Below are 23,727 nucleotides of genomic sequence, written 5' to 3' on the forward strand. Positions count from 1 at the left end.
TTTAGTAGTTTCTTCTGCCCAGTGGTTAGCGCGTTGACACCTATGCTGAATGACATTGTCCCAGTTGTACCTCTGTTTTGTTTTTTTTTCCCCAAAATATCAGTTCTCTTCTGTGCTTTGGTAAAGAGATGGAGTTTTCTATACAGAGTATGGTGGATCATTTCTTTCAGTGTAGCTCATTTGGATTTTTACTTCCTGATGCCTCACAGGGAACAACTGCACAAAATATGTATCGGGAGAGCAGTATGTGTCTGTATTTGTATATAAAATAAGTTGATTTGATAAAACAATTATATTTAATATAAATTTTTAGTTGTAAATGGTCCTAAAGACATTGTCATGTAGCCTATCCCTGGTCTTCCAGACCTATGTTTTATTGTATAGAGAAGAGTTAGACATTTATCCTTGACATTTCTTCCACCATTTCCTTTTTCAACAAACTTCGAACTGTCATAAGAGCTGCTATTTTTTAAAAGATCATATTTATTTATTTATCAGATAGAGAGAGCACAAGTAGGGGGAATGGGAGGCAGAAGGAGAAGCAGGCTCCCTGCTGAGCAAGGGGCCTGATGAAGGACTCGATCCCAGTACCCTGGGACCATGACCTGAGCCAAAGGCAGATGATTAACCAACTAAGCCACCCATGCATCCTGAGGGCTGCTAACTATTTAAAAGCATCAACAATTGTAGGCCCCATATATAGTAGGTTGAGTAATGAACTTCACCCCAGTCCCACTTAGCCTAAAATGTCAAACTTATGAAATTTATTTGGTAGAGCAATGAATTAATTTTTAGGAGAGGCATGATCTTAATAAATTATTTTACAAATAATGAAGCCTGCTCATCACATATTGGTACATCACATACTAGACAGCAGCAACTATGGAAGATAACAGTCCTACTTCATAAAATTTCAAAACTTGTAAGATAAAAACAGTAATGATAGGGCTAAACCCAATTTGTAGAAATTTTTAGGATCCAGAAGGGTTTGAGAATGAAGCAGTGAGTGATGGAGGTGAAATAGGGCAAAAACAGGGCCTTACCCCCAGTACCATACATATGATTGTTATCTTGATTGTCTCATTAAAATCATTCAATTTTGAAAGTAGCCACTCTCCATTCTATACCAATCACTTAATGATTCTTTCTTTCTTTCTTTCTTTCTTTCTTTCTTTCTTTCTTTCTGAGAGAGAGCACAAGTGGAGAGAGGGATAGCAGGCTCCCCACTGAGCTGGGAGCCTAATGCAGGGCTTGATCCCAGGACCCTGGGATCATGACCTGAGCCGACGAAGGCAGATGCTTAACCAACTGAGCCATTCAGGCACCCCAGAGAAAATAGTGTTTAATTGAGAACTTGGTGGATTATATATATCTATTCTCTAAAGATATAAACTCACATGCTAGCATGTTTTGTTTTTCTCTTTTGTAGTTAATATTTATAAATATAAAAAACTATTTTCTTGAATAGTACCATGATCAACTTCTGTTCTTATTATGAGAAGGCTAAATAATGTCTTTTTAAAAAAAGATTTTATTTATTTATTTGAGAGAGAGCATAAGCACAAACAGGGGGAGCAGCAGGCAGAGAGAGAGGGAGAATCAGACTCCCCGCTGAGCAGGGACTCAATTCAAGGACCCTGGGGTCATGACCTGAGCCCAAGGCAGACGCTTAACTGACTGAGCCACCCAGGCACCCCAAGGCTAAATAATGTCTTAATGTCAACTTAGAAAGTGGAATTTATATACATGCTGTATTTGCATAAGAGCATTTTCATATAATAATAGATTAAAACAATGCATTTGGCCAAAGAAGCTATATGGTTAAGAGCTGCAGAGCATTAGCTTAATACATTAGTTTCCAAGGTCTAATTCTAAATATATATATATATTTCATAAAATAGATAGGCATGAAATAATTTTCTCATTTAAAACCAGAGTTGAGGGCGCCTGGGTGGCTCAGTGGGTTAAGCCGCTGCCTTCGGCTCAGGTCATGATCTCAGGGTCCTGGGATCGAGTCCCGCATCGGGCTCTCTGCTCAGCAGGGAGCCTGCTTCCTCCTCTCTCTGCCTGCCTCTCTGCCTACTTGTGATCTCTCTCTGTCAAATAAATAAATAAAATCTTTAAAAAAAAAATAAATAAAACCAGAGTTGAGCGGTGCCTGGGTGCCTCAGCTGGTTAAGTGACCGACTCTTGATTTTGGCTCAGGTCATGACATCAGTGTCCTGAGATGGAGCCCGGGGCTCCACGCTCAGAGGGGAATCTGCTTCTCTCCCTCTCCCTCTGCCCCCACTCCTTCCCCACCTGCACATGTGTGCTCTCTCTCTCTAAAATAAAAATAGATAAATCTTAAAAAAAAACTAGAGTTGACTTCATTGTTTTGTTTTTATAGTGAAGTAAATCTGTTACCGCTGAAACCCAAAGAAATAACACATTAATACATCCTCAGTGAAGTAAAATCAATCCTACAGGTCATTGCTTGACTTTGTGGGTTAAAATTGCTTTCAAAATCTTATTATTAGCACAGTTGCATTGCAGGCTTCTAACTCCATTACCATAGAGAAGAGATTTCATTTTTTATAACAGCTTGCTACCTTTCAAAATGCAAAATTTTAAGTACAGGGCACTTTGAGTAGACTTGATTTTCCTAAATTGAAAGAGATTGAGCTTGTTGTCAGTAACTTGTCTCAAAGGCCAACTTTGAAAATTTACAAGTTATGGAAAAATGCTGAAGGAATAGATGGATAAATGAATCACTGGCACATTTAAGAATGAAATGCTTCTTTGAAATAGGTTGCTGTGTTTATGGCTGGCTCAATTTACCCTCTCTACCACTTTTTTTTTTAAGATTTTTATTTATTTATTTGACAGACAGAGATTACAAGTAGGCAGAGAGGCAGGCGGTGGGGGGGGGGAAGCAGGCTCCCCGCTGAGCAGAGACACCGCCCCCCGAAGCAGGGCTCGAACCCAGGACCCTGAGATCACGACCCGAGCCAACGAAGGCAGAGGCTTTAACCCACTGAGCCACTCAGGTGCCCCTCTACCACCTTCTTAATTTAGATCTCCCTCAAGCTGAAGAATAGATGAGGGAATCCACTTCTGTCATTTTATTTTACTGCCAAATTCATACTCTAATTTCTTTTCCACATGCTGTTTTCCAAGTGTCATGAGATTAGAAGCCCGTTTGTTTTTACTCACTTGTAAGTGTTGTTGAATATGAGAAATGAACAGGATTATGCGTTGTGCGTATCCATCTCCAAGGGAAACGATAGCAAAAATAGCTTGCCGATCAACAGGTTTAAAATCTAATAGAAATGTTTTCAGTGTAGCACTATGCTTTTCTATGGCATTGAGAAAGCATGTTTACTTACCTCTATTTCTTCATTCCTTTTCATTTCCCTATGAAAAATTGTTTGGTTTTGATCTGTTTTTTATTGGTGTGTGCATTACATCAAGAAACTACATGATATAATTTATACATTTTGGAATTGATAGAATAGTGTTATCAACGCAAAAAAATTGTTCATATATTGTCATAACTATCTATCAACAGAGTAATAAAGATTATATATTATTCTTGAAGTTGTGTCTTTTGCAGGGCTGGTTTTGTTTTTCATCCCCCCAAACTTTAACACTCTCTACCATTCCTTAACTAAATATGTTCTTTTGAATAGGAGGAATTATTTTGCTTAAACAGGACATCTTGTTTCATCAAGGAAACTAATTTCATGCTCCTTCTCAGAATTTTCAACTAAACCTTGGGGAGTAGCATATAAAAATTTTGAAAGAAAAAAAGGATATGTCTGTCTTATATTTAATTTTCTTATTTTAATTGTATTTTTCCAATTTAGGAAATTTACATTTAAGTTGCATCTACATGGCATAAAGTTGAAAAATTAGTTAAAATTAGCTAATGGATTTGCATTTAAATAGACAATCTAAAAAAAAAGTCAAATCTGAATGTTTCCTATCAGGAAGAGATTATAGCTTTTACCAAGTTATGATTCCCACACAGAAATCTGGGCAGTTGAGGAAATGAGATAAGGCAAGAGGAAGAAGTGAGCAGAAACATTGGGAAGATATTGCGTTAGAAGGTTTGGTGCCCACTCATCCCGAAGAAAGTTCTATAGTGCCTGAAGTTCAGAGTAAATATCCATGAGGAATTTTGAAATCAGCTATTCCCACCTCGTGTTCTATATCTATGTTTATCAGTGACTCAAATTCAACCTCTCTTCTTTGAATTCCAAACCTATTAACAAACACTTTTCCTTCTTTGTCTTCTATGATGCTGCTGTCTATCTAGGGCTCTTGCATCCAGTCATGAAGACGGCTTGGTGCACAGTGGCCATAAGCACACACCCTAGTGCTGGCCTGCACCAACCAGGATTCACACAACAGGTGCTGTGTGGGCCAGCGGCTTTCTGTGTCTATCTCACAGATAATTGCTTCCTCTGCAATCTGCCTTCTTGAGTGGATTGTGACCGCTGTCCAGGCTTCCTGCTTCGTGGTTACTTAGGAAAGAACATTTCAGTAATCTGAAGATGTCAAATTTGCCTCCAAATAGAGAGCAAAAATGTGAGGTTAACATTCCCTCTGAGAGAAGCAACAAGTAGGTGAAGGTTAATATTCATGCAAATTATGGGTAAACTGGAGGCCAGACATTGAGAAATTTGTTATCTGAACACGTCCATTTAGTGCTTAAATAGATACTAGATTCATTAGCTGAGAGTGAAGGGAAATGGGTAGGATCGGCTAAAAGGACAGCCAAGAAATTGTGAACTAGCTGAGATATAGAGCGAACATAGAATTTACCTTCCAAAATGTGGCACTTTTGACAGTGTGTTAGTTTCTCGGTGTAACAAATTACCATAAACTCGGTTTGCTTAAGAAGCCAGAAATTTGTTCTCCCACAGTCTGGAGGGCCAAAAGGCCTACCTCGGTTTCACTGTGCTCAAATCAAGGTGTCAGTGGAGCCCTGCTCCCTCCGCTCCACCGTCTTGAATGGGAGAATCTGTTCCTCGCCTCTTCCAGCTTCTGGTGGCTGTCAACATTCCTTGTGTGACCACCTCACTCCCCTCTCTGCCTCCATGGTGGTATCACCTTCTCCTCCTGTGGGTTTGTCCTATTTTTCTCTGTGCCTGTCTCATAAAGGTACATGGGATCCCATTGAGGGCTCACCCGGATAAATCAGGATAGGCTCCCCATCTCAAAATCCTTACCTTAACTACGTAAGCAAAGATCTTTTTTCCCCTCGCTATCTAAGGTAGCATTTACAGGTTCTGGGTAGTATGATGAGGCTGCCGTGGAGAGGGGTTATCATCAGTCAGCCTACCACAGAAGGTAGAGGAGAGCACTGTGAACCATCACATGGCAGCCACAAGGCAAACTGGGACTGTCCCAGCCAAAACGGAATACAGCACTTTTCTCCTAAGAATACATATATGATTTGTGTATATGTTTGTAAGCATAAACCCTGACCGTTGGTTGTCCCTTTTTTGTAATGCAAGTGCCTGGCTTAAGCTTTGGTTGCAGAGGCCTCAGTTTCGACCACACTTATCTTGAATAAACACATTGCCAGTCATAGGATCAGATAAGGAGCCAGGCCACCCATGCAACTCCCTTGTTTTAGAGATCTTGGTTTGGGCCACTTGCTTTAAATTCCCCCACTTGAGTGTGTGTGTGTGTGTGTGTGTGTGAGATGAGAGAAAGAGAGGGAGCACGTGCATGATGTGTGGCAACCCGAGGTGGGGGAGGGATTTGTGGGGGCACAGAGACAGAGGGAGAGAGAGAATCTCAAACAGGCTCCACACCCAGCTCCGAGCCTGTATGGGGCTTGATCTCATAACCCTGAGATCATGACCCTAACTGAAATGAGGGGTTGGGCGCTTAACTGATTGAGCCACCCAAGGGCTCCCCACTTGCATGTTTTTAAATTCACCAATTAAAAGTGAGCTTGTGAAACCTTAGGCTCCCATCCTTGACCCCCCAAAATGCAGAACCCCAGGCCTGTGCTCTCTCACTACCTGTGACCTTGCTATGTGGCCCTGGGTGTGCCATGTAATTTCCAGGATCTGTAGGTAATAAACCTTTTTTCCTTTTTCAGAGTTTCCTGGTAGTTATTGCTGAAGGGCAGCTTGCAATCGTAATAACCATAAGGACCTGTCCAGCCACAATATCAGTTGTTGATTAGCTGAGACCAGCACACAAAACAGTATGTATACACACACACAGTTTAAATATTCAAATATTTCATTATGATTTATTTAAAAAAAACTGTTTGCATCTTACTTTCAGTAGTGATCATTTTCAACTCTTTTAGCTATACTATTTTTATATATAATATACTGTGATGTAATATAAAATATATGTATTGGTCTCTGCCCCTGTTTCTGGGCATAGAGCTCCTACAGCCCTTGAAATTTCCTGGAAAGAGCACTAGGAGCCTCTTTTAATACTTGGTCTTTAACTCCAGTTCCTGACACAGAACATCCAAACCCCTTGGAATGTCCTGGGTGATAGGAGTATTCTTTTGTTCCAATGAGGCAATTCTTGGTGGCTCCTGGATAGCTTGAGGATGGGGACTGGCAAGCCAGAAAGACTGAGCCCTGGGTTAGAAACTTGGAACTTTCAGTGCTACTCCCTATCCACAGAAGGAGAAAGAGGATGGAGATTGAGTTAATGATTGGATCATGCCTACATGGTGAGGCTTCCGTAAGAATCCCAAAAGTATGGGGCTTGAGGTACATTCAGATTGGTGAACACTTCTACATGCTAGGACGGTGCCACACCCCAACTCCACAATGACAGAAAGGGTCCCCTATGCTTGGGACCCTTCTCGACCTTGCCTTGTGTTTCTCTTCATCTGACTATTCATTTGTATCCTTTAAAATGTTCTTTGTGATAAACTGTGGTAAGTAAACTGTTTTCCTGGGTTCTGTGAGCCCTTACAGCAAACTATCAAACCTGAGGACGGGGTCATGGGAACCTCTGATTTGAAGCCAAGTCAGACAGACGTTGAGTACCCTGTGGACCTACTATGCACAATTAGCATCTGAAGTAGGGAGCAGTTTATGGGACTAAGCCCTTAACAGGTGGTGTCTCTGCTAACTCCAGTTAGAGTCCTTATTGAGTTGACTCACAGGACATTTGGTTGGTGTTAGAGAGTCAGTCTGTGTGGGAAAAGAAACCTATATATCCAGTGTCAGAAATGCTGTGTGTGAGGAAACTGTGTTTTTCCCTTGACACAGACTATTATGGCTCTTTTTCGATTTATTGGTTTTAGCAAGCACCCTCAGCTTTCAGTTCATTGGTTGGTTATGCTACTCCATCTCAATTTGTTTTTCTGGATCCAGACTCTGTCTCTCTCTTCTCTGTTCTGTGTGCTGACAGGATGACCCCTGTGGACTGGATCGCCAGAGCCCCCTTGAGCTTTGGCTTCTAATTGCATTTTGTCAATGACAGAACAGCTATTGGAACAGGATCTAAGGTCAGGAGTGAGAGAGGTCAGGTGTCTATTCCCATTTCTGGATGATCCTTCCTTGCCAGTTTACAGTTTAATAGTGGCCATGTTGCCCTACTTACAGCCACAACTCTTGTTGGGGAACCCTTTCCCATAGTTACAGATCTTGTCAGTTCCAGGAACGCTGCTCTCTCTCTTGCCTTGTCTTGTGAGGCTGGGAAGAGCTTCATACTCTTGTTCATCTCTGGCTGCATCGCCATTCAACTGAGTTCTTTAATCTTCCTCTCAACTCTATAAATCACCCTTTCATTACAGTTTCTTCAACTACCTTTTGAATAAGCTATCTGATTTCTACAGAAACCTTGACTAAAAAATGTTTAGCTCTCACATTTCTCACTCACACTTTTTTCCTATTCTTTCAGCATACTCATTCACTACTTAGCATGTAACTAGAGAAAAATAGGACTTGACCAAAAAATAGCTTAGTGAAGTATTTAAATAGAAGGAGTTTAAGCCAAGAAATTGGCCACTTAGTTGATCGATGTGTTGGGAACCCCAAAATGAGGGGAGGTGGAGCAACACGGACATGAGTATCGGCAGGAAACAATTACCACCCCTGGGATAGAGCGACAAACCTAGGGTGGTGTTGATGGTGTCCAGGGCTCAAGATCGCCTGCTAAATGTGGGAACCATGGTCAGACTGTTTGGAAGAATAGGAGACGCAGATATTGCCAGAGCGGCCAGCTGCTGCACAGAGGGAGAAGAAACCTGAATCCTCCTTACCTTCTGCCTTCCAATCTCCCTTAAGTGCCTCCCACTGGCTAAACCTACATGGAAACCAGAGAACCAAAAACTTGGAGATGTAATTTGCCCAGGAGTCATATCTCTGAGATACAGGAAAATTGTCCTGGGGAAATTCTGGGGCATTTTAACTCTTTCATGTAGGCCACCATTCAGGCCAGGCTTTAGCAAACTGTTACATCTGCTTGCATCTGCTTCACTTCGTCCATGAAGGCCAAATCTCAGGTAAGCTTACCTATCATTTCTGAAAGATTTATTTATTTATTTTAGAGAGAAGAATGGGGGGTGGATAAAGGGAGAGAGAGAGAGAAGCAGATTCCCCACTAAGTGTGGAGCCCAGTGCTGTTTGGAGCTGGATCCCCAAGACACTGAGATCATGATCCAAGCCAAATCAAGAGTTGGATGCTCAACCAACTGAGCCACACAGGTGGTCCAAGTTTACCTATTTTGATCAATGTTACCTAGTTTAACCTTGTGTTCTATTCTCCTTGGTCTAGCAAACTTAAAATCCATTCCCACAATACTTCTTGATTTTTTGCTTACACAAATTAGCAACAGTTTGCAATGACATTGGATGTAAGTGCTATCTCCTTCCCAGATCTTGAAATCCTTCCCGAGACCATGCTAGAATCTGACTCCTCAAGGGCAATGGAGAGACAATGTGTGGAGGGGTTTGTTTTTGAAGAGTTGCCTTTCTTTTGCAAGGCAACTGCCTCTGTAAATTCATTAAAGATTCTCTTTTTTTCCTTCAAATAAGCTTTATTTTTAATAGTTAGAATCTGGAAACAAATGGCCACCAACAATTGATAGGTGAATAACCGTATTATATCCATATTACATCCATACACAGTGAAATAGTACTTAGCAACAGAAAGAAATAATTTATCTCTGAGCAATTATGTTTACTGAAAGAAGGTTTAATAAAAGGCTATACTGGCTTTATTATTTATTATGCATTATTATATACTATATATTTTGTAAAATACCAGAATGCGCAAATTAAAGTACTGTGAAATAAAACAAATAAATGGTTGAATAAGAATGAGGGGTTACCGAGGGGCAAGAGGAATAGATTATGAAGCGACATGAAAAAACTTTGAGGGCCAATGATATGCTCATTACTTTACTTATGGTGATGGTATCACAGATGTCTACATATGTCAAGATTCATCAAACAGTACAACTTAAATATGTGCAACTTATTATATTCCACTTATATGCTAATAAAGCTATTAAGAGATATAATGCTACCATATAAAAATATGGATCTCCCATCTCTTTTGGGAAATCAACCAACCCTATATTCTTTCAACTATTTCATACTTCTCATATCTTGGTAGGGTCAGCCCTGCCTCAGTGGCAATAAAAACTAGAGAACAATTAATACCATGTTCACCCAAACACTGGCTGGATCACAAGACCTATCTGAGACTGCAGTCTCTCTCTTCCCTGCTCTGGGGTACCTGCCTGTGCAGTGATGGCCTAAGGTCAACAGCACAAGGCTATAGGAATCTAGAAAACCTTTTGATGGTTTGCTCTGATACTGACCTCTGCCACAGGAGATAAAGAGGTCTGTAGGTTCTAAGAATTTCTGAACACCTTTAACCCAGAGCCACACCTTTAACCTTTAACATGAAATTTACGTCTGCCCTTCAGAGCAGTCACATAACCTCTAGTTTGCCACAATCTCCACCACTCCCTAATTAATCAAGGTTTCTGTACTATTTCTATATTGTGTTTTTTTTTTTTTAATCTTAAAGGTATATTTTAACTATCAAGTTTTGAAAGAGTTCTCTAAATAAGTTATAATCAAGTTAACATTAGAATATCTAAATAAAACAATCTTTACCAGAGTCAGCCTTACTAAGTGCTAATGCTTAAAATTTTGTAAAGTAGAAAAAAAAAACTAGTATCTTTACCCTTAATAAAGTCGAATTGCTGGAAAAATGACAACATTCTATGCATCAGAACAAGATATATATCAATTGTGTTTCCTACTTAGCCTCTGAATGTCTTATCTGCCTCCCAAATTTTGGACTTCACAGAGGCTGATAACTTCTGGGTACATCTCAGCGGATAGCTAGAGCTCAACAGTGTTGGGGAATGTGTGACAACCCCTAGGAAAAATGGACTTAAGTTCTGCTCTTCCCAGAACACATGGAGATTGTCTTATCACTCACCCCTTTATCAAGGCGAGCTTAGGCCTCGTAGGAGATCCTGACATCTAGGTCATAAGATCTGTCCCACAAGGCTGAATCATTTTTCCTAAGAAGGTTTAGGAAAGGAGGTTGGAGTTGCATTGCCAATTAGGCCAAATTAAATGAGAGCTGTTCTTTGCCATCCTGCCATTTTCTGTGATGCACATAAAATTTGGGGCTGCCACAAAAAGTGCTCTTCTCTTCATGTTGGCAAAGCTCATCTCTCTCTCTCTATTTAAAAATTTTAATAACATATTTAGCCCAATATACCCCAAATATTATCAATTTAATATGTAGTCGAATAAAGATTATAAGGAGATGTTCTACATTCTATCTCACCCTCTCTCTCTCTTTCTCATACTATGTTTTAGAAATTGAGTGCGCATTTTATACATACAGCATATCTCAGCTCTCACCAGCCACATTTCAGGGGATCACTAGTCATTTGTGGCTAGTGCCTACCGAACTGGACAGCACACTCTATTTAGCCCACAGTCCTAGTTTTGTTCCTGACTGTGGAAAACACTCAACACCCGTGGATACAGGTGTGAAGGGAAGAAAAGCCCATTTCTTTTCTCAACCAACCCGCACAGTGAACAGAACAAGGGCTTTAAAATAAGGCTTTCTTCAGGGCACAAAGCAGATCAGGGTGGGACAGGCAGTTCCAAGGCTGGGTGATTTGGAGGCTGGAGAAATCCATCTCAGCTATCTCATGTAGAGTCAGTACTGCCCATGGAATACAAAAACCTCTGGAAAACTGCAGCAGATTCCAGCTCAGATCTTTTTGGCAGGTGCTGGGTCATATCCACACCAAAACCATCTTCAGGTAGGAAGTGAGGATCCCTAATGGGTTCATATCCCTCATGATTCCCTCCAGGATATAGGAGGGAGGGTGGAGGTGTGCCTTGCCTGAGTACACTGGCGTGACAGCCACATGGTGTGGGGCCCTGACCACTGACAGAGGTGCAGTGGTCTCTGCAACAGACACAGACAATGGAATAGCTCAGGCCAGGTGAAGGTCCTGGGGAGTTCAGAAAATGTAAAAGGAGGTCCTGAAGCTTTCCCACATACCTGGCACTTGTAGATGCCTCCCCAGCATGGATGTCTGGATGTACGAAGTTCAACTTCGGGATGTTGACCCCATCTGAAAGGCTACTTTCGGAGCTTTTCTCTTTTATGAGTCATATTATGTTGAGCAAGGAGAAAGCGCATTCCCTGCTCTATTAAGGCCTTCCTTTGGTGTGAAGTTCCTGGTGCTAAATGAACTTAAAAGATGTAGCTAAAGGATCAGCAAAACTTACACACATAGGAAGCCTTTCTTTGATATGAACTTTTATGTGCCAAGCCTGGTGGGAGGGCCTTCTGTAGGCCCTCCCACGTTTGCTGAACACATACGGCTTTGCTCTGGTGTTATGTCTCCGGTGCATGATGAGGTTGGCTTTGTCACCAGAGAGTTACCCACATTCACTTGATCCATAAGCCTTGCTGTGGTGTGAACTTTCATGTGTTGAAGAAGCTGGGAGTGACTGACATAGGCTTTCCGACATTCACCGCACACATAAGGTTTCACTCCACTGTGAATTCTCTTATGTATTTTAACGTAGGAACTGTGGCTAAAGAATTTCCCACATCTATCACACTCGTAAGACCTCTCTCCAGTGTGGCTTTTCTGGTGCTCAGCAAGCGCATCTTTGCGGAGAAAGGCTTTCCCACATCGGCTGCACATAAAAGGCCTTTCTCCACTGTGAATTTTTTGGTGCTGAGTAAGTGTGTCTTTGCGGCCAAAGGCTTTCCCACATTCACTGCACTCATAAGGTTTTGCTCCGCCGTGTATTCTCTGGTGCTGAATAAGATGAGATTTTCTGACAAAAGATTTCCCACACTCAGCACACTCATTAGACCTTGATCCCATGTGAGCTCTCTGGTGTATTTGGAGGTTGGAGTTGCAGGCAAAAGATTTCCCACAGTCGTTGCACTCATAAGGCTTTTCTCCAGAGTGGATTTTCTGGTGCCTAACACATTTGCCTCTGGTGCTAAAAGCTTTCCCACATTCACTGCACTTGTAATCTTTTTGTCCAGTGTGAAGGGCTTCCTCACACTGGATGCTGTCGCATGGCTTCTCATCTGTAGTGGCGTGGTGCTGGACAAGTCTTGAGCTGGCCACGAAGTCCTTCTCATCCTCTTTGCAAGTGAAGGCATTCTCTGACTTGTAGCTTCTGTAGCTCTTCACAAAGGAATCTTGGTCTTTTTTCCTCCTAGGGACTTCTTCACTCTCCTGCTTTGGGATCTGGTCAGTGTTGACAGTGACCCAGAAGGTTCTTCCACATGACCCACATGGATGTGAGTGAGGCCCAAGGGATGTTGTTACCTGCTGCTCAGACAGATGCAAAATGTCTTTTAAGATTGGGTCACACGTGTTACAAGGATGGCTCTTTTGGATGGAAGGACCCACGCTGAGAATTTTCCCCTGTGACTCTCTTACAGAAACACCCTGCTCAGAAGATGCGCCTTCATTTTCTACTCTTTGACAAGGGCTGTGGCTCCCCCTGACTCTCCCTGCCCCTGCTGGAGCTATGGCTACATTTGCAGGAACCCCATGCTCTCTCACTGACAGTAGTTGGGGAATTAAATGATATCTGGAAATTGGAAGTCCCAGTGAGGTCACCAGTAGAAAGTTTTCCAGTATCACCTTACAGTATAGGCGTTTCTGACCTTCATCAAGTAGCTCCCACTCCTCTGGGGAGAAGTATATGCACACATCCTCAAAGGTTACAATGTTGCGGTTGGGATCCGTTGCGGTCTGTCCACCAGCCTCCGCCATTGCTACAGTATCAAGGCCCTGAGAGGGCGCGCCTCAGAGGGTGTGAGAAAAAATGAGGCAAAAGATTGTCCACGCCACGGTCAGACACCAAATCTCCACACAAAGGGACATCACATAAAAATAAAGCTGAGGGAAAAAAAAAAAAAAAAAAGCTGAGGTAACACGGCTTCTACAAAGCAGAAAGTTACGCCCCAACCTTGAAAATGGCGTCCGTTCGGTTAGAGAACAAACCGCCGGAGCAACGGTCTCTGCCTAGTGCTTCCAGTTGCCTTTCTCAGATGAACCGGAACCAAATATGACTGAGCATGGTCCAATGGACCGAAGCAGGAAGTCCCACCCGGAAGTCGCCTTAAATATATACATATATATTTAAACAGAGGAAGGGCTGACTTCCTTAGATAGGAGAGAGGAATGGAGGTTTCATTTGGCAAGTGTGACTTAAGGTAATTTTAAAGTTCATGGTTCTTGGTTTCATTCAAATCCATCTAAATGTGTCCATTCCAAATTTCATAGTCCTGAATAATTTTTTTTTAATGATTCATTGTTGCTATACAGGGTAGCTATTAGGTGTTTTGTTTTGTTTTGTTTTCTATGTTGATCTTGTATTTAGCCACTGTTGAATTCCCTCCTTAGATCTACCTGTTTGTCAGCTGCTTATCTTAGATTGATTATATAGATGATCATAACCACCGAAAATATTTTATTTAATATTTTCCAACTTCTGCATTCATTCCCCACTTATTTTTTTCTCTCATCTTTTGCAGTGGCCAGAACTTTTAGGATAAGGTTGATTAGTAGTGTTGATAAGAGACGACTTTTTAAATTTCTGAATTTAATGTAAATTATCCTAGACTTTGCATCTTATGCTGTATAAATATTTGCTGTACATATTTGGTAGAAATATTTATGAAAGTTGTTTGCCAAGTTTTTTTTTAAAATCATGAATGATTGCTGGATATCATTCAATGGTATATTGACCTATATTTAGTTATGTTTTTTCTCATTTAGGTACATTATTTTCATGAATTAACTTTGTTGGTGAATTTTCTTAAATTTTGCTGTCCTTGAATTTTGAGATTAAACCATTAGTCATGAGGTCATTAAAATGAAATATTGACTATGATTTGCTGATACTATGTTTGAATTTCGGTTCTGTGTTTTAAGTGTGATTAATCTATGTTTTTGGGTTTTTGTGCTTTTCTTTCTTGGGGATCACAGACATTACTAAGCTTAAAAAATGAGAAATTGTCTATTTTCTGTTCTATATATTGAAGCAGTTTTTTTCCCCCACAGTTGAAATTAACTTTTTTAAAAAAGCTTAGTAAGTCTGATATCTTTGTGGTTCTAAAAATTTAACTACTCTTTCTTTAATTTTATGGTTTTCTTCATGATGGGCCACTTGCTAGTTTATATTTCCCTAGAATATTTTTATATTATCTAGGTTTTCATATATTTCTATTACATTGATCACTGTATTTTATTATTTTTACCTTTATTTTTTTAAAAGATTTTATTTATTTACTGAGAGAGAGACAGAGAGAGAGAGGGAACAGAAGTGGCAGGGGGAGAGGGAGAAACAGTCTTCCCACTGAGCAGGGAGCCCCATGTGGGGCTCCATCCCAGGCCCCCAAGATCATCACCTGAGCTGAAGGCAGATGCTCAATCACTGTGCCATGTGGGTGCCCCTGTTTTTACCTTTATTTGATATTTCTCCAGGTTTATTGAGGTATTATGATGAATAAAATTGTATATACTTAAAGTATACAATGTGATGATTTGATATATGTATATATTATGAAATGATTACCACAATCAAGTTAATTAACGTATCTGTCACCTTATATAGTTACCTTTTTCTGTATATGCATTGTGAGAGTGCTTAGGATCTGTTCTCAGCAAATTTCAAGTCTACTATACACTATGATTAAGTATAGTTACTGTGTTGTACATTAGGTCCCAGTAACTTATTCATCCTATATTTTTTGTTTTGTTTCAAGTTTTTATTTAAATTCCAGTTGATTAACATACAGTGTAGTAATAGTTTCAGGGGTAGAATTAGTGATTCATCACTTATGAATAACACCCAGTGTTCATCACAGTTAAGTGTCCTCCTTAATACCCATTACCTATTCAACCCATCCCCCTGCCCACTACCCCTCCAGCAACCCTCAGTTTGTTCTAAGAGCCCCTTATATGGTTTGCCTCCCCCTCCACCGTTTTCATCTGTTTCATTTCTTAAATTTCACATATAAGTGAGATCATATGGTATTTGTCTTTCTGACTGACTTACTTCTCTTAGCATAATACACTCTAACCTCATCCACATCGTTATAAATGGCAAGATTTCATTCTTTCTGATGGATGAGTATTATGTGTGTGTATATATCTGGATGTCTCTCTCTCCCTCCCTCTCTCTCTCTCTCTCTCTCTCTCTCTATATATATATATATATATATATATATTCATATTCACCTCTTCTTCACCCATTCATCAATCAATGGACCTTGGGGTTGTTCCCATAATATTCCTATTGTGAATACTGCTGTGATAAATATCAGGGTACATGTGTCCCTTTGAATCAATATTTTTGTATCCTTTGGGTAAATACCCATTAGTGCAATTGCTGGGTTGTAGGGTAGCTCTATTTTGAACTTCTTTTTTTTTTTAAGATTTTATTTATTTATTTGACAGACAGAGATCACAAGTAGGCAGAGAAACAGGCGGAGAGAGGAGGAAGCAGGCTCCCTGCTGAGCTAAGAGCCTGATGCGGGGCTCAATCCCAGGACCCTGGGATCATGACCTGAGCCAAAGGCAGAAGCTTTAACCTACTGAGCCACCCAGGTGCCCCTATTTTTAACTTTTTTGAGAAACCTCCATACTGTTTTCCAGAGTGGATGCACCAGGTTGCATTCCCACCAACAGTGTAAGAGGGTTCCCCCTTTTTTGCATCCTTACCAAAATCCGTTGTTTCCTGTGTTGTTAATTTTCACCATTCTCACAGGTGAGAGTTGATATCTCATTGTAGTTTTGATTTGCATTCTCCTGATGATGAGTGATGTTGAGTATCTATTTGTGTCCATTAGCATGTGGGTGTCTTCTTTGGAAAAATTTCTATTCATGTCTTCTGCCTGTTTCTTAACTGGATTATTAGTTTTTTGGGTGTTGAGTTTGATAAGTTCTTTATAGATTTTAGATACTAACCTATTTTCAGATATGTCATTTGCAAATATCTTCTCTCATTTCATAGGTTGCCTCTTAGTTTTGTTGGGTGTTTCCTTCAATGTGCAGAAACTTTTTATCTTGGTGAAGTCCCAATAGTTCATGTTTGCTTTTGTTTCCCTGGCCTCCAGAAATGTGTCTAGTAAGAAGTTGCTACTGTTGAGGTCAAAAAGGTTGCTGCCTGTGTTCTCCTTTAGGATTTTGATGGTTTCCTGTCTCACATGTAGGTCTTTCATCCATTTCGAATGTGTTTTTGTGTGTGCTGTAAGAAAGTGGAAAAATATAGAACGCTTCATGAATTTGCATGTCATTCTTGCAGAGGGGCCATGATAATCTCCTCTATAGCATTCCAATTTTAGTGTATGTACTGCTGAAGTAAGCATGAGAACTTATTTTACCTTATCACTTAAAGTTTGACCCTTTCTTTGACCAGCATTTCCCATTTTTCTCCACTACCTAGACTCTGGAGACCACCATTCTACTCTTTCTATGAGTTTGACTTTTGTTTTGTTTTGTTTAGATTCCTTATATGAGTGAGTACATACAGTGTTTGTCTTCCCATGTCTACTTTATTTCATTTAGCATAAGTACTACAGGTTCATTCATATTGCCACAACTGGTAGAATTTCCTTCTTTTTTATGGCTGAATAATATTCCATCATATATACACATTCACTGAGTAATATTCTATTGCGCATATATATATATACATATACATACATATGTGTATACATGTATATTCTCACATTTTCTTTATCCATTCATTAATTGATGAACACTTGGGCTCTTTCCATATTTTGGCTATTGTGGATAGTGCTGCTATAAACATTGGGGTGTATGTGCCCCTTTGAATCACTATGTTTGTATCCTTTGGATAAATACCTAGTAGTGCAATTGCTGGGTTGTAGGGTAGCTCTCTTTTTAACTTTTTGAGGAATCTCCACATACTGTTTTCCAGAGTGGCTGCACTGGTTTGCATTCCCACCAGCAGTGCAAAAGGATTATCCTCTTTGGGAAGATGGAAAGGTAGTAGGGAAACTTAAGTTTTTTTCTACTGATCAAAACTTCTCCTAAATATATTGACTCTGAATAAAAATCATTCCTATTCCTCTGAACAGAAGTTTGAAATTATAAAGACAAAATTTGATTATTTTTAGGTTCCGTTCTTTACATTTTTGTTGTGTCATGAATAATGGCCATCTACAAAGGGTAGAAAGAAATACCCAGAATGAGGGGAATTTTATTTAATTCTACTTAAATATCATCTCTTTCTTGATGTTGATTGTGCTCTCTTTTCATGACCTGCTCTCTCCTCTTCACTCTTTCTTCCTGCTACAACCCACAAAATCAGGTACGTTGAAGAATAAAAAAAATTATGACCTTTATCAAGATAAAGAAGATTCACCACACTGATCACTGAGCAAAAGAAATTGTAAAACGGAACTTTTAATATTTTAAAGCCATTTGGAATACAGTTCGCATGAATGATTCTGTACAATGTACAAATCGGTACCCTGGAGAATTTGCACTGACAGCCATGGGAGGAAGACATGCGGGAATAACATTTAATTGCATATTTAATTGACCTTGTAGGAAAAATGAATCTCCTATTTTGTACTGAGTACAATTACATAAAGATTTGAAAATAATATTATCCAAAAAAGTTACTCAGACTCTTTTATGTTGTTATTAGAATCATATAATGTTTGTGCTCTGCATTCTTTTGACTGTAATAAGACAATCACCATCCTGCTTTATAGCAGAGGGGTAGAAAGGAGTTAGGAGATAAAGCATACATTTTGCCAGCATTTTTAGTAATTTATGATAAATAACTTGATAAAAGTCTCTCTGAAAATTTTCAGACATCATTTTGAAACTATCAGATTTATAGTTAATACAGCTAAAATGTAATTTTAAGGTGGCTTTTTGCTTTTCCAACAAATTGGATATTAAGGTAATTTAGAATAAGTAAATTAAGTATTTTTCCCCACGTATGTTTTCATATTGGATAGAGCTAAAGAGATTGTTGTTTAGAAGAATGAATATGGCTATTTTTCTCAAAAGCATTTGTCCTAAGAAGACATCTTTTATTATTTTTTTCAGATATAAAATTTAGTGATTCATCACTTATACATAACACCCAGTGTTTATCATAACTAGTGCCCTCCTTAATAATCATCACCCATTAAGAAGAAGATGTGATATATATATACAATGGAATACTGCTCAGCTATCAAAAATGATATCTTGTCATTTGCAATAACATGAATGGAACTAGAGGGTATTAATGCCAAAAGAAATAAGTCAATCAGAGAAAGACAATTATCATATAATTTCACTCATGTGTGGAATTTAAGAAACAAAACAGAGGATCATAGGGGAAGTCAGGGAAAAATAAAACAAGATGAAAGCAAAGAGGGAGACAAACCATCAGAGACTCTTAATCATAGGAAGCAAACTGAGGTTTGCTGGAGGGGAGAGGGGTTGGCGGATGGGGTTACTAGGCAATGGATATTAAGGAAGGCTTGTGATATAATGAGCACTGGGTATTATATAAGACTGATAAGTTACTGAGCCCTACCTCTGAAACTAATAATATAGTGTATGCTAATTAATTGAATTTGAATTTAAATGAAAAAAATTAAAAGAGGACATCTTTTAGTTAACATATTTAGAAAAAGGCATTGGCTCATATAAAAATAGTACTAGCTAAGGTCCCGTGTACAAGGGAAAATAGATAATTTTAGAAGTTATAAGGCAAGAAATGATCACTATTTGGGGCGCCTGGGTGGCTCAGCGGGTTAAAGCCTCTGCCTTCAGCTCAGGTCATGATCCCAGGGTCCTGGGATCGAGCCCCACATCGGGCTCTCTGCTCAGCAGGGAGCCTGCTTTCCCCTCTCACTCTCTGCCTGCCTCTCTGCCTACTTGTGATCTCTGTCTGTCAAATAAATAAATAAAATCTTTAAAAAGAAAAGAAATGATCACTATGAGAGATCATCAATATGAGAGAAAGTAAAGGTAATTTTCTCAGACCTACAATATAGACCAGGCAGTTAAGTGCCATGATTGACAATGATTTGGCATGAAAATAGAACTGTTAGGATACATAGCAACTGTGATCTACAGTTCCATTTAGAATTACATGAGTTGCAGTGATGACTCTCAGAATATACACCATGAAACATCTGGCAGTGTTTAATGCCATATCCCATCTGTTGCCATCTTAAGCTGCATTAAAAGAAATAGTGTCTAGTTCACAGAAGGGGAGAGTTCTACTATATTGATTAGAAACTACTTTTCTAAACTCATCCTGGTTATATCTTAAGGGAAGTAACCTAGAGCAACCATGTAAGGCATGGAAACAGTATTCTTTTGATTTTTCAACCAAGAATATAGATTTCAGGGGACATCAGTTGTATTCTTTCCAAAATCTTAGAGCTCTTAGGGAGAAAACAATTTGATTTAGTTTGTTCTGTTTGAGCAGAAAACAGTGAAGAGATTCACTTACTAGATGTATGGCCCAGTGCCACTAAATCTTCACACCTATAATACAGACTCTGAGGTATCATGGTAGATGATCAAAGCCCAATTTGCCTGATATTTATGGACAATTGTTAAAGTCCTCAGATACTGGAAATGCATCATTGCATAAAGTGGAATGCATAAAGCCTATGCTTTACATACTGGGAAGAACAGTGCTCCCATTGATGTAGGGAAATGTAAAGACTGCAGTTCCTCTTTGCAACAGAGTCAGAGCGGGCAAAGGACAAACAGCTGTGCAGGCCATACATAGTTGCACCACCAGTATCTTGGGAGCTTCATTCCTTTAGCATCAACAAGATGGAAGACACTGAACATAAAGCAAGAAGATAGTGGGCTAGAAACTAAGAGTATAATGTCAAAGGAGAAATAGTTACTGCCTCTATACCATCCTACTAATGAGATGTAAAATGTGAGGCTATGTTTATATGTATATGCATGCCTGAACATGAGTTCTGAAGGTGGTCTTTATAATATGTATTAGGTTAATTTTGTTTCTTAACACCCATGTTTAATTGACTAAGATTTTTACATTGACTTAAAATCCCACTTTAAAATCTTATTATTTTATTGTTATCTCAAAATTTATCACTTTTATTTTTATTTTCTAAAATATTTTAAAGATTTTATTTATTTATTAGAGAGAGAGAGAGGAAGAGAGAGAAAACACAAGAGAGTACAAGCAGAGGGAGTCACAGAGAGAGAGAGAGAGAGAGAGAGAGAGAGAAGCAGGCTCCCTGCTGAGCAGGGAGTCTGACTCACATGGGGGTCCATCCCAGGACCCCAAGATCATGACCTGAGCTGAAGGCAGACACTTAACCAACAGAGCCACCCAGGCCCCCAAGTGATACATCTGTCTCTTCTGTCCTCCAAAAGCATGGAAACAAAAGAAGTGTATGTATATACACTGACTGCTGGGCGAGGGTGCACAGGGTGGATTTCTGGGGCCAGCAGTGGGTGACGTGTTTCTCTGTATTCACATTTAGCTAATGTGGAGTAGAGTGCACAGGTCCTAGGTGCATGTCCCCCCCCCCCCGCCGTGTTTATGTGAGTGGCATTGGGTCCCTACTGTGCCCTCACCCCAAGAGCCTACTGTGTACAAATGGAGGAGGAGGTAATAATCCTATACCATGACTACGGCAGCTCCTTAACAACAACTTCAGGCTTTTCTGGCTGATTCCCTTGGTAGAGGCAAAGCTGGGGCTCCAGGTGAGGCCTGGTGGTCTCCTGTGATTTAAGAGGAGGATGAATGGTTTGTTGTCATCTATACATGTCAGTAGCATGTCACATAACTGCCATTTAGTGTCTCACAGTGCTCAGGAACGAAGATAGCATTAGAGATAATTAAAGAAACTTTTTTCAGCTCTTTGATTATTTTTGCCTTTTTTTAAAAAAAATCTCTCAATACTTCACAATTACTTGAAACATCTGAGAAATTTCAACATCTTCCCTTTCTGGTGTGTGAGATGAGAGTCCTGCTCACTTCGTACTGCAGTAAGCCTCATTGCTTTCCCAGCATATTTCAAAGTTTTTCTTTTTTTTTTTTTCTTTCTTTTTTTTTTTTTTTTTTTGGTTTTTTTTTTTTTTTTTTTTGAGAGATAGAGTATGTGCATGGGGGGGGGGCTGCTGCAGAGGGAAAGGAAGGGAGAAGCAGACTTCCTGTTAAGCAGGGAGCCACAAGCCTCTCACTACCCCTAGGTACCCCTAGGACTCTAGGCTCCACACAGGGCCCTGGACCATGGAATCATGACCTGTGCTGAAGGCAGATGCTTAACTGACTGACACCCAGGTGCCCCATTTCAAAGCTTTTTCTTTCCTAAACCTTGTGCCAACAGTTACTAAGAATCTACTTCTTCACTTTGGGGCATAGAAAAATTAACCAAATGTGATCCTTCTCCACTAAGAGCATAAATAGAGTTCAAGTTGACATCTCAAAAAAAAAAAAAAGGGGGGGGGCAAGTAGAAATTGCCCAAAGGAGAAATTATCTCTAGCTGGTGAGATTAACAGAGGCTTCAGCGCCTTTTAACTAGGCTTTGGAAATGGGCAAAGCACTGACAGATGTATATGGCAAGAGTTCCTGTTGCTTCTTTTCTTTACTTCACAATCTTCTACTCTTTTTAATTCATGGCAGTAGTCTTTTGTCCCTGTCTACTCTCTAAACCACTTGTTACAGCTACCTTCACATGATCAAATCCAGTAGTGTAATCTGAGTCCTCACCTTAACTCACATTAACTCACATTAACTCTTAATGTACATTTGACTGAATTCATTTTTCCTTCTTGAAATGCTTTTTTGGCTTATGGGATACTGCACTGTCCTCTTGATTTCCTCTGTGCCTTGGTGGCCAAAGCTTGGTTCTGGCCTCCTTTTTGTAACCTGCCTTTACATGTCTCTAAATGTTGGTGTGCCCCAGAGTTAAGTACTCAGACGTCTCCCCCCATCATTTCCACAGGTCAGGAATTCTTCGACCTAGTTGCACATTTGAGGAGTTTTAAATATTCAGATACCCTGGGTTCCCTGCAGAGATTTTAGATTTAGTCATTCTGAGGATGGGAGCAGAATCAGTATTTTAATTTAAAGCTTCCCCAGTGAATCAAAAGTGTGCCGGGGTTGAGAATCACTGAAGGGAGTGATCTCATCCAGTTCAATGACCCCAAAGGACACACACAAAAAATCTGGTGATTCAAATGGAACTCTCCATCCTTGAGCTGTCCCTTGAACTCCAGACTCATAATTAAAGGATTGACTAGACATTTCCACTTTGCAGTCTAATGCCCATTTTCAAAGTTAGCAAGTCCAAAGTTGACCTTTTGATTCTCTTTTCAAATCTGCTCCTTGTTCCGTGTTTCTTATCTCAGAAGGTGGCACATGTCATAATCCACCCCAGTGCTCAGGGCCCAAATTCAGGTGTCATCCAAGATTCTTCTCATTCTTTCATTCCTCATGTGCAATTATCAACAAATCTCTTTGTTTCTGTCTCTCATATTAACCTTTAATTTTCTAATTTCTTACCACCTTTATGCCAATTCCCCCAGCCTAAGCCACAGTTATCTCTTACTTAGACTGGCCCCACAGTCTCCTAACTCCTGTTCTCTGCTCACTGTTTCTACCACCTCCCAGTCTCTGTACACTTGCAAAGTGAGCTTTCTGAAAAATAATAAAATCATATCACTCCCTGTTCTCCATCCTCCACATGCTTTTTATCACACTGAGAATAAATTCTGTATCTTTATTTTAGTCTGTAGCCTTGGAGAATTGACTTTTGGTTATTCAGACCTTGTTTCTTACCTTCTTTTTTTGAAACCCCCTCACTCAATGTACAGCAGCCACCCTGGTTTCCTTACTATTCCTCTAACACTTCACACATACTCTTGTCGAGGGCCTTTGTCCATACTATTACACAGATCCCAATATAATGTGTCTGGCTCTCTCATATCATTCAGATTACTGCTCAAATATCACTCCTGTCAGGGAACTCTTCCCTGAGTGCTAGGTTTTAGGGATTAGCCTCTGTCCCCTAATTTTGTTTCATTTTTCATACGACATTTTATTATGTTCACTTACTTAATTTCTATCTTCTCACTGGAATACAGGCTCCATTAGCATTGGGAGGGTCATTGTTTTCTTCGCCATCTCATCTCTAGCATCTAGAACAGTATCTTGCATGTAGTAGATAGGTACTCACTGTAT

At 39.9% G+C, this 23,727-nt stretch overlaps 1 protein-coding gene and 1 non-coding gene across 2 annotated transcripts; both read right to left on the reverse strand.

Moving 5' to 3' along the window:
• Window positions 1-11,702: 11,702 nt before the first annotated feature.
• LOC123394712 (zinc finger protein OZF-like) lies at window positions 11,703-13,504 on the reverse strand. Its single transcript, XM_045089218.1, has one exon. The coding sequence runs from the start codon at window positions 13,274-13,276 to the stop codon at window positions 11,789-11,791; it is 1,488 nt and encodes a 495-aa protein (XP_044945153.1). The 5' UTR covers window positions 13,277-13,504; the 3' UTR covers window positions 11,703-11,788.
• A 3,267-nt stretch (window positions 13,505-16,771) lies between these two features.
• On the reverse strand, window positions 16,772-16,874 carry LOC123394773. The gene has a single exon (XR_006609524.1). It is a non-coding gene; the product is annotated as a U6 spliceosomal RNA (small nuclear RNA).
• Window positions 16,875-23,727: the final 6,853 nt, after the last annotated feature.

Source organism: Mustela putorius, unplaced genomic scaffold, assembly GCF_011764305.1.
Source record: "Mustela putorius furo isolate JIRA1106 unplaced genomic scaffold, ASM1176430v1.1 tig00003836_pilon_pilon_pilon, whole genome shotgun sequence".
In the NCBI taxonomy this organism is placed as follows: Eukaryota; Metazoa; Chordata; class Mammalia; order Carnivora; family Mustelidae; genus Mustela; species Mustela putorius.